We start from the raw sequence: 12,932 nt of genomic DNA, 5'->3' as shown, positions 1-12,932 counted from the left end.
TGAACAAACTATTCAATTAAGCGGGTTCGGATAATTGGTTCCTCGGTTAATTGAACAATTTGTGCAAATTTTGATGTGCAACTAACCGAAAAATACTGTATTTAGTAACCCATTACAACACTAGAGGGCGGAAATATAGCGCAGATCGCTTTGAAATTTTCAATGAGGTTCAAGTTATGGTCACCGACAACGCCTATAATTTTCGGTGATGATCAGATAATAATTTTGGGATGAAGTGGACCGAAAACGTATTTCTTGGTGTTTTTTTCGAGTCGACCTATAGGCCAAAATTGGAAGCCGAACATCACAACACAACCCACGGTGAAGGGAATCTGGACAAGTGATTAGAAGGGCTGTACTGAATATTTGAAGGGCTGTACTGAATATTTGTAATATTTGTTGACCTCTAGTCGGTCAAATATTGCCCAAGCTCAGAATATAGAACCACAGAAAGTTATAGTTTCGTGGAAGTTGTGTAGGGTATCATATGATCTTCCCCGTCCGACTATGCTGCTCCGCTCACTGGTTGTATCTAGCTTTATTGTTTAAATAAATTGTATTTTTTTAAGACATATGGTTTTTGCGTTAGTTAGATCAAAATTTTTAATTTCATAAAAAATGTGTATGTTTTAATACTAATAATGCGAAAATTAACATCATCGAAAATAATGGTAATAATAGCATTATTAGTATTCCCGTCATATATTTGATGTTTTGTCTTATTTTCTTCAGAGCCCAAGCTGTTGGATATGAAATCTCATGTTCATATTTGTCAAAAAAGTGTATTATTTTTTTTAAAAAAGTTCCTTTTTTTGCCGTCAACTTGAAGTTTGGATGTGGCCCTATGTAACCTTAAACAACAACTTATTCAAGTGTTAAATTGAAATCAAGTTGTTAAACAATGTGAGGATATAACAAATCCGACTACAAAATTTCATGATTTAGAGTTAAGAGTAAAACTGGCATTTACAATTAAATTTAAAATTTCACCTTAACTGTCAAAAACTATATATATATAGAATAAATAGCAAACATATACAAATCTATAACGGCAATCTGAAAAATCTGAAAACAATTTCTTTAAAAATGAAATATACTTATAACTGAGCGGAAACCACTAAAATTCTATGTCAAATCTAAAAAAAATCTAATTAAGAATCCTTTAAGAAGGGACAAATAAGATAATGTAAAAACATTGGAACAATAACCCAACATGATCATCTATTGAAAAAACATTTGTGCTTGGGCCTGCATTGGGGTACCCGTTAATACTTTTTATTGACATAAACTTAGTGGCAAATGTTTTTTACCAACCTTATATTTATGCAATATTGATAAGGCAAAACAACGTTTGCCGGGTCAGCTAGTATTTTATAATTCTTTTGACTATGCTCACTGTGCAATATTTAGTAATAAAAACCATTTATGCCACAACATACGCGCTTATTGTATTATATAGCCGTTTTAATTATTAGCCAATTGTATCACGATTTTAAATTGATATATATCCAAACTTTTTATTTGCAGATATCAGCCATGGATCTGGATTCTGGACCGAATGCACTACTAAATTATTCAATTGAAAATATAAGTGACAGATGGCAGAATAATATAATGTTAAGAAATAATGGAGAAATAGTTATATTAACATCGTTGGCAAATTCGACTAACACGCTAATACAATTTTTTGTGCGAGTAATTGACAATGGCATTCCAGAAAAAAAAAGCAATTTAATTCCAGTATCACTACAAATTGTTTCCTCTAGTATAACTATACCCACATTTGAAAATACTAGAATGAATATAAACGTCGATGAAACCCTGGCACCTGAATCTATTTTGGCCAGACTTAAAGTTACTGGAAATTATTCTGTAAAATTCTCCCTAGCATCAGAACCTTCTAAATTTTCTGTAACGGAAAATGGGGATGTTATTTTGATACAATCTTTAGACAGAGAGCTTTGTGCTTTAGAGCGTATTACTGCTATGGTGGAAACTGTCACACAGCCTATTTTATATGCGTATATTGATATATATTTTATCATTCAAGATGATAACGATAATTTTCCAAAATTTTCGAATATGGCATACACAATGGAAGTCCCAGAAAATAACGAAAAAGGGTCATCAATAATGAAAGTAACAGCATATGATACAGATGAAGGTCCCAATGGAGATATTCGCTACTATTTCGAAGATGAGGTGTACAACAAAATTTTCGAAATAGATATTCACTCCGGGTGGATAACGCAACTTGCTACGTTAGACAGAGAATTGCAAACGGAATATTATTTTAATGTATTGGCAAGTGATAATGGCCAGCCTAAACAAATATCTAAAATTCCGGTTTCTATAACCGTTAGAGATTATAATGACAATCCACCTTTGTTTAAACAAAATTATCAAACATTTTCTGTGTCAGAAAACGCATTACCTGGCACGGTTCTAAATCAACTGCTGATTACCGATCTTGACGTAGAAAGAAATAGTTTGCAGTTTTTCATCATTTCGGGTGACGATAAATCTCAATTTCAAATAGTAGACACGGGCGAACTTTTTGTGTCCAAAGAACTTGATAGGGAATCAACTCCATCTTATAACATAAGTGTGGCTGTTACAGACGGCAAATTTGTTTCGTACACCAATGTTTCAATAAATATTGTTGATATTAACGACAACTTTCCTATATGTATGACACCTAAATATGAAATAGTCATACCTGAATCAACACCAGTGGATGCTTCTATTGTCAAAATAAATGCAATAGATTATGACGACATTGAGAACAGCAAAATACGATATTATATTACAGGAAATAATTCAGACGATTTTTATGTCGATAAAGATCAGGGAGTACTCAGAGTTGCACAGTCAATCGATCGAGAAAGAATATCCAAGTATTTTCTACTTATTCATGTACAAGATGGAAAAGAACTTTCGCAAGAATGTGTTTGTGAAGCAATAATCACAGTTAGTGATGTAAATGACAATCGGCCGATTTTTTCAATGCATCAGTATATATTGAGTATTCCAGAAGATGCACAAACTGGAACAATTGTGACAAAAATGCATGCCATAGATAAAGACTTTGGTCCAAATAGAAAAATAATTTACTCATTTGTGAACGAGACGGAATACTTTGAAATAAATCCCTCAAGTGGTATATTAAAACTTAAAAAGACTTTGGATCGAGAAAGCATTTCAATTTTCAATTTATCCGTTAAAGCTGAAGATAGCGGAAGTAAAAAAATGCAATCAACGCAAAATATTATTATTAATGTCCTTGATATTAATGATAACCCGCCAGAATTTCAGCTCAAGCTATATAAAGCATATCTGTGGGAAAATACAACAGTACAAACTGAGGTAATTCAAGTCTATGCAACTTCAAAAGACATTGGCATAAATGCGAAAATATCCTACTTTATTATTGGAGGAAATGAGCAACAGAAATTTAAAATTGATCGCACCAGCGGTATTATTTTCCTTAATATGGAAATAGACTACGAAATGACAAAATCATTCTTTTTGAATATTCAAGCAATTGACGGTGGTATACCGCCATTAAGTGGTCAAGCTTTTGTGAATATTACTATTTTGGATGTTAACGATAACACACCACATTTCTCTCAAAATCTTTATCGGGTTAAGGTTGGCGAACATGCAAGAAAAGGAGAACAAATTATACAAGTGATTGCAAAGGACGATGATAGTGGCCAAAATGGTATCGTTGAATACAATATTGAGAGGGGCGATCGCTTGAAGCATTTTTCAATAGATGACTTCTCTGGACATATTTATGTCAATCAAAATTTGGACAGAGAGGAAATTTCATCCTATATTCTAGAGGTGAGAGCGTGTGATAAAGGATTGCCACGACTATGCAGCTTTGTCCAGGTTTTTGTTGACATTTTGGATGAAAATGACAACAGTCCAGTGTTTAAGAATGGCAATAGCACCATTTTGTTACAAGAAAACAAGCCTTTGGGTTACACTGTTACCAAATTTGAAATTTCTGATGCTGACGAGTATCCAAACACAAGTCCATATACATTTGATTTTAAGAGCGGAAATGAAGGGGGATTTTTCCGTTTGGAACAGGATGGAAGTTTGTTAACAGCTTTTCGATTCAATCACAGGATACGTGATCAATACATACTACAAATACGAGTGTTTGACAATGGAATTCCACCACTTTTTTCAGATACTTGGGTCATTGTCAAAATAATTGAAGAAAGCCAATATCCACCAGTTATAACACCCTTGGAAATAACGATAAATTCTTTTGAAGATGATTTTGGTGGTGGTTTTTTGGGTAAGGTTTTCGTATCGGATCAAGATAAATATGATACATTTACGTATAAAATATTACCGAATGTGGGACAATCATACTCTGCCCTAAAGCTCTTTAACATATCAGCTAATACCGGCGATTTATATGCGATAACAAATTTGGACGTAGGCTTGTATACTATCAATGTAAGTGTTTCCGACGGAAAATATATTTCATATACGAGTGTGAGAATCAACGTTGAAATGGTAACCACAGAAATGATAACAAATGCTATCATCATGCGATTTAGTAAAACCACGGCAAAGGATTTTATATTGAGTCACCGAAAAACATTTCTCAGAACAATTCGAGAGGTTCTACGCTGTAGACAAAAAGATATTTTTATTATTGCTCTTAATCAGAACGATATTAACACTTCCAATTATATATCAAAACACTCACCCCATAACGATTCAAAAACAGATCATATATTATCATCGGCTGCTTTAACATTAACTGAATCCAAGTATGTACTAGATGTTGTGTTTGCTGTTAAAAAACAATTGATACTACCCACATCTGACAACTATTATACTACTGATGAAATATTATATAAACTGTCTAGTAGCATTGAAGAAATAGAACTTCGTTCTAATCTACCTATAGAAGATATTTTGTCAAACGAATGTTCGATAAATATTTGTGTCCACGGAAAATGTAAAACTCAACTGCTTATTGCAAAAAATGAAGTAGACACATTTTATACGGATGTGGTTAGTTACGTTACTCCAAAATATAAATTGAGCTACAATTGCGCTTGCAAACAAGGATTTGATGGTAAAAATTGTGATGAACCCGTCAATGCATGTTCATCAGACCCTTGTCCGCCTCAGAAACAGTGTTGGCCAGCCGATACAATTAGTGGATATCAGTGTATTTGCCCATCGGGATTTTCTGGTCAGTATTGTGAAATGCAATCATCAAGATGTCAACACGATAATTGTTCAAACATAGAAACATCAGTTTCTTTTAGTGGAAAAAGCTACGCCCATTATAAAATTAATAAGTCCGCTGCTAGGAGCTTGGTTGAAAGTCAATTTTCGTTTGCCCTCAAGATACGCACAGTACAACAATCGGGAACAATTGTCTACGCCAGTGGTCAGATAGACTACAGCATACTTGAAATTGTGAATGGAGCCGTTCAGTATAGATTTGACCTTGGTTCAGGAGAAGGCATGGTTGTTGTTACTAGCATTAATATTTCTGATGGAGAGTGGCATTCTATAAAACTCGAGCGTATTCTAAACACAGCCAAACTGATTGTTGACAACAAACATTCATCACAGTCTAGTGCCCCTGGCATTAATTCTATACTAAATTTGCAGAAAAATGATATTTTTATCGGCGCCAAGGTACTACCACATCATACAATAGTCGGTTATGAGGATATTCAACGAGGTTTTATTGGTTGTATGGCCGATATTAAAATAGGATATGAAACTTTACCGTTATATATAGTAGCGGGTGGCAATAGTGTTGCAGCTTTAAGGTTTACCAACGTTGAATTCCTTTGCGATCCATCGAAAGTGTTAGTAAATCTTGGCATTTGTGGAGGACAACCGTGCCTAAACGCTGGCATGTGCCATGACCTGGGCGACGATTTCGAATGCATATGTTCAGAACGTTACACAGGAAAATTTTGTGAAGTGGATCTAGACCCATGTGCTTCTATTCCTTGTTTGTATGGTGGTCTTTGCGAAATGCTTGGTCCCAATAATTACTCGTGTACCTGTCCTCCACACTTATCTGGTAAACGTTGCGAATATGGACGATTCTGTACACCTAACCCATGCAAAAACGGTGGCATGTGTGAGGAGGGTGATGGAGTCCCCCACTGTATGTGCAGAGGTTTCACAGGACCAACATGTGAAATTGATGTCGATGAATGCGAAAATCAACCTTGTGGCAGCGGTGCAACTTGCATAAACGAGGCGGGAAGTTTTCGCTGTATATGCCCCTCATATTTAACGGGTGCTAGTTGCGGAGATCCACTTTATTCTAATTCAATTTCAACAAAACTGAAAAACTTTTCTATTGAGAACATAACCGGAATTATTTGTGGTGCTTCGTTTGTGTTCGTCTTATGTACAATAACTCTTTGCTGCATAATATACAAGAAGAATTGTACTTCTAGGAAAACTAGTCCTAATCGCATTAAAAACAGTTACAAAGAAACTACCTTAAATTCGTTGTTGGAGAAGGAGAAAAATAATAAGCACAATATAAAAATTAGTAATCTGGAAATTAATCATCGGCCAATAAGCTATGCTCCAACATCTAATGACAATATGATGTCTTCGAATACACATTTTGTAAATAATTTGGATATTCTCAGAAGTTATGGATCCGCTGGGGACGAACTTGAGAATATACCATTTGAATATCAAAAAATAAGTATTAATAAAGCAAATGTAAATATTAATAACGAAAACATATCAGAGGCAGCAGTGTCAGCCTATAAGACGGATTGGTGTGATCAAACACAGCTGAAGACATTTTGTGAAAATAAACTTAATAATGGTAAGTTCTCTTATTTTTTCATATTTTATATCTAAATTGAGAAACACATCATGAAACAAATAATCAGGCATTGTGGGGTGGTAATAGTTATATCTTGGTGGAATTACATTGATTTAAACAACGTACGCCGTTTTCATTGTTAATAAAATATTGGATATTCATAATTGTAATTGTTTGAATGCTAGCAATATATGTACGTATAAAACCGATTGTATATATTTTAAATCAGGACGACCAAATCTAACTTTTAGAAGGTAAATTGTTCCGTAGAGCCTTGTTGAGAACTTACTGCTGGATGCTACTAGCATTATTTGATTACACTCTGATAATAAGTTATAAGACTGTTACAGCAAATGAACGAGACATAACTATTATATCTAAATGATATTTCGCCAAATACTAATTGAAATATAAAATATATACATAGGATTTCATTTTCAGGACTCCAATGAACAGTTTATTTTCATACATAAATCAAGTAAATCTATAATCAAGTCCAAGACAGTTTTAGTCCTTGCCCATAGGACAAAGGTGGATTCCGTACACAACAGCATGTGAAAACATAAAAATACAGCCGAGTACGCTTACAACGAACACCGATTATAATGAATTTTTAATAGCGAACACATTTCCTGGTCCCGAAGCTTAAAGACATATTTTTCATACAAATCTTTACTTTTATAGCGAACTACACATATAACGACCTTTTTTTATAACGAACTATTTATTCGTTCCCAACATTTAGTTTTCATATATTTTAATTTGGTTATAACGAACTTCCTACAAATTTACGTAGTACTGACGATGACAATCCTCACAAAAGTTAATTTTTACGCTAACGCTTGCAAAATTTACAAAAAATATCAGTTGTGATGTCTTAATGTCTTTCTCAAAAAGGACACAAATCCTATCAATTTCATTTGCATATATATATTTTTTCTGCTAAACCAATGTTTTGCCTTAACTTGGATTAACGATCTAATTTGCTTGGTCCTTATTAGTTCGCTATAACCGTACTCGACTGTATAATACATTAATAATTGTTATGTTAAAGACTTGTAACGTCCCATACATGTTTTACAAGACTTAAAGAAGAAAGAACATAATTTCACAAAATGTTGTTGTTGTTTTTTTCGTATTGAAAGAAAATACCTTCTGTTCGACGGCAGGCATGAATCCAGAAATTCCAAAATTGCGGACCTATAAAATTAGATTTTTGGAAAATTCCCTATTTTTGACCATAAACCACGTTAGAAAATAAGGAAGATCTTGACCGATTACATTTATCCTGGTTTAAGCGATAGCTATGTATGTTCAGAATAACTAGATATGGGTAAATTGGGTAAATATTGGGGCTACCAGAAAAACGTCGAACCCACGTGTTTATTGTAAAACGTGTAAATCGATTTAATAACAGAAATCCAGAAATAGGGTGAAAGATGTTGTATTACCGATTCACTATATTAAATACCCGGTAAATACTATCTCAAAGAATAACGTAATACAATTTGGAATGGATTAGATTAGATCTCGGGCCGCCCCCCTGCGTACGTCCCTGTATGATACCTAAAATACCGATATTTTTAAAACTCGTTGACGTTCAAATAAAAAGATTTCAACATATTTCCACATATTCAATTTCAGTTGCATATGTTTTGAGCAGCACTGTGGATCATTTGTAAACATGTTAAATTCGTTTAATAAAAATTGTTTATAAAAATATAAATAATATTATTTTTAGAAAAAAAAAATATTTATTATGTCATCAGTATTTATATGTAGTAAATTTTCATCACAGAATTGTAAAATTCGATTTTTATTAGGCGTAGCTGTAACATCTCGCTTTCTTGAGTACACCCTCTTCTAACTACTAATCTGGACCTTGTCTATGCATATGATCACATACATTTAGTACTTTATAAGATAAATACTATAAGACAAACTATTGACGAGGAGTTCTGGAAAAAAACTTAAAACATTATCAAATGTAGTGCCTCAAGAACTGTATTGGATCTGTGGATCACCATGTGGGAAGTAAATGTACCCTGACCATCTAATCCACTATATTATATATTTCTAATAAACACATAACATTGTTTTATATAAAAATCATCTACTAATATTATATTTAAGGAACGTTTTTTCATTATCTTATATGTCCCTTCTTGAAGGATTCTTAATTACAATGACATTTTGTTCATGTCCAACTGTTCTTTTGATTTTTATATTGAAATCAGTATATAACTCGAAAATTTTTAGATTTGGCATAGAAATTTAGTGGTTTTCGCTCAGTTATAGGTATATTTCATTTTTAAATAAATTGTTAATTAGTTTTCAGATTGCCGTTATAGATTTGTATATGTTTGCTATATATTTTATAAATAGTTTTTGACAGTTATGGGAGAAGAGTTTGGCCAATGTTGACGACGTAGACCGTCTTTTAATTGTAAATGCCTATTTTATATCTTAACTCTAAATCGTGAAATGTTGTAACGGGATTTGCTATATTCTCACATTTTTAATAACTTGATTTTAATTTAACATTTGAGTAAGTTGCTGTTTAATCCTTTATGGCACAATGTTGCCCACAGGCAACAAAATGTTCTAGAGCTTTTATTTAATACGCGGCAAGTAAATGTATGTATATTTTTGGATTACATATTTTATGAGCTGATTATAGACGACACATATCAAAAATCTAAAAAATGCATTTTTTTGTTGATATTGGACTTTTATTTATCGGAAACAAGGTACCGTATCTCCCGAATGCAACGATGTAGCGACGTCAAATTTTGCTCATATCCTATTTAGGATAGTTACACTAAATCTGTGCATAGGTACCCTTACAATTGCATGTCAATGTTCACTCGAAGGAACATACTCATGTCTTTCTACAACCTATGCTAAATTGAATTTCATTCGGGCAAATTTAGTGTCGTCTGCGTACCATGGGACACATTTATGGAAAACGGTGTATAGTAAAATTGATACATAATATTCTGTACGTCACAAAAATGCGACCTGTACTTTGTTTACAATATAACATGGGCAGACAGACAAATTTCGTGCAAATCTAAAGCTATATGGAGCTTTGGTGTACCATTTACATAAAATCGGACGAAAATATATATGGTAGGTATATCGAATTTTTTCCCCGAAACTTACCACTCATCATTCTAGGCACTCATCATTCTTTTCCCAATTTCAATAGGGGTCGTCCTTGGGCCAAATAAATGAGCTGTGCCAAATTTCATCCAATTCGAATCAAAAATGCGACCTGTACTTTGTTTACAAGTTAACATGGACAGACGGACATGCATAAATCGACTTAAAAAGTGATTCTGTGCATATTCTCAAAAGGAACCATGTGTCTATCTCGTTTCCTTTCGCCTGTTACAAACGTTTGCACAAAGACATAATACCCTATACCACAGTGTGGTGAAGGGTATAAAAATAATACAATTTTGATAAATATGAAAATAGGATTTCATATCCAACAGCTAAAGAAAATAAGACAAAACTTCAAATATCTGACGTGAATAATAATATGTTAATGATCGCATTATTAGTATTAGAACATACATGAACATATAAATTTCAATATACAATAGTTTTTTCTTGGCAATGACAATCCAATTAATTGTAGAAAATTAACATATTTTGAGAATTTTCCATAATTGACAATTACTTTAAGATGTTATACGCTGCCAATTTTCGACCAAAATGTGTCCAAAAAGAACTATGAAGGGATGAAATCATAAAAGTTCGATATAAAACGTGTGGAAATGCTAATATCTTCCAAAATATATTTGCAACATTTTCGCGGATTTTTCTCAAAATTTTCTTTCATTAAAACCTTTCTACTTCAATTACAAACTTTAAGTCAAATCGGTCCAGCCGTTTCTTTAAAATAATTTTTGCAAGATTTTCGCGGATTTTTCTCAAAATTTTCTTTCATAAAAACCTTCCCACTGTAATTACCGACAACTGAAAGAAATTTTGAGTGAAATCGGTCCAGCCGTTCTCAATTGATGCGTTAGTATACATTTTTCTTGCTCCATTTTTATATATATAGATAAAATTGTATTGCTTTCAATTTCCGCTTCAGGGTTTGAACATTTCACTCTGCTAAACCATTGGTGCAGGAATGACCAGGTGCTATCAGCTTTTGAAAAATTCAATTTATTGTCCAATTTCTTTTGAACTGGTCACTTTTGAAAATACTGGCATTTAATGATATTAGATTGTCTTGGCAACCCTGTCGTGAATGTTCACTAATTTTGTGGTGCTCTGTGCTCGTTTAAAAAATATTTAATTTCTAACAATATAATCTGTGTTTTTGTGGTAACGGTGTTTAAAAGTGTTGTGAAATAATTTTTGTGCATTTTGATATAATTGGAAGTGTGAAATATAACATATTTTTTCTAATATTAATTAATCTTTTTAATTCTTATTGGCATTTTGATTCCATTCCCAATTTGTTCCTTTGTTGCATTAGCTTATATTGTTGTTGTAACATTTCTTTTATTTTTATTTTGTTTTGTTATTTTGACATCTCAAAACAGAGTTGCCAAATTGTGTGTTTCATAAGAAATTCAAGGGATAGAAATTCCAGTAAATTCATAAATTATTTAAAAAAAAAATAATAATAATAATTCTTAAGAATGGTTTGTCCTTACGAGTTATGTAATATTTCCGTAGATGATGAGTTGTGTGTCACTTGCTGGTTTTGCCTTAATCAATGGCACGTTAAATGTGCTCGAATTAATGCAAAAGTAGTGGACACAATTAGGGATAATGTTGGTGTCCGCTGGTGCTGTGTCCATTGTCGAAAACTTTCAGCTGACTTTTATAACTTTGTAAAAGACTTGCAGTCGGAGCTTAGTTCGATGAAAAAGGAATTTACATCGTTATCAAAACGATTTGAGAATTTTTCGAATTTGTTCGACAAGTACCAAGAGCTTGATGAATTTGTATCATCACCGTCTGTGTCTGGGCAGAAACGTAAAAGGTCTGCGAAAAAGGCTCCCAATAAAGTCGTGCCTAGTCGCAAACCCACAGTTTCTGTTGGGAATACAGTGCCACAATCACCTTCCGTCAATATCACAGATACAACGGAAACTGATTGTGTCCAGACATATGCTAGTGTTGCGTCACATTCGGCCTCGGAAATCGTTAAGGATGTAAATGAAGTGATTAATCCAAAATCTGTGAGTATAAGTAGTGCTAGTCTGGAAAAGACTTCAAAACCTACTCACGGAAATCGGGAATCATCAGTTCAATCATCTAATGCGTCTTCCGTAGCTGGCATTAGCAATTCCCTCCAACCTGGTCAAAGACCATTATCTATGGCTCCCACCAGGAAAATGGTATTTGTATCTAGGTTTGCACCAGATACCTCGGCTGAGGATATCAATTATTATATAAAATCAAAAATCGATGGAAATTTCTTTCTACGTTGTTATAAGCTCCGGTCTGCTTTCTCAGAAAGTAGATCATCTTTTAAAATCGTAGTAGAAGAAAGTATGTTTCATCGACTAATTTCGAGAGAATTTTGGCCTGCTAATGCATTTGTAAAGGAATTTCTGGAAAGATCTGAAAATTTAGCTCATTTGCCTCAGAGGGCTGAAATATTGCCAAAAAACTAAATATGTTTCTCAATGTTTGCTATCAGAATGTAAGAGGGTTAAACACAAAATTAACTCGATTATTCTCTGATAGCCTTGGGTTTAATTATGATGTTATAGTATTTTCTGAAACTTGGTTAAAACCATCCGTGTTAAATAGTGAAATTTTGTGTTCTAGATATCAAATATTTAGAAAAGATAGAGTTCTTAAAAAAGATGGTGGCGTCCTTATTGCAGTTGATGCCAAATATTCCACTAATTTAATTGAATTAAACTGTTTTGATATCGAATTTATTTGCATATCCATTGAATTAGAAAATTTTAAATTATTTGTGACTTGCTCATACATTCCTCCCTCATCGCAACTTGATATTTATAATCAGCATTTGTTAGCAATAAATTCAATCACTAACAAAATGAATGACTCTGACAAAATATTAGTTCTCGGCGAT

General features: G+C 33.2%; 1 protein-coding gene across 1 annotated transcript in view; it reads left to right on the top strand.

The window, feature by feature from the left end:
• Positions 1-12,932, top strand: part of LOC133321436 (fat-like cadherin-related tumor suppressor homolog) — a gene marked incomplete at its 5' end in the record, with an annotated part of 113,832 nt that overhangs the window by 53,335 nt on the left and 47,565 nt on the right. Inside the window, one exon of the mRNA XM_061530522.1 lies at positions 1,528-6,867. Coding sequence (XP_061386506.1) covers positions 1,528-6,867 — 5,340 coding nt within the window. The remainder of the gene's footprint in view (positions 1-1,527; positions 6,868-12,932) is intronic.

Source organism: Musca vetustissima, unplaced genomic scaffold (genome assembly GCF_032173495.1).
Source record: "Musca vetustissima isolate MV318-11 ecotype Yass unplaced genomic scaffold, APGP_CSIRO_Mvet_v1 utg107837, whole genome shotgun sequence".
In the NCBI taxonomy this organism is placed as follows: Eukaryota; Metazoa; Arthropoda; class Insecta; order Diptera; family Muscidae; genus Musca; species Musca vetustissima.
This window is presented reverse-complemented; position numbering and strand designations above follow the sequence as displayed.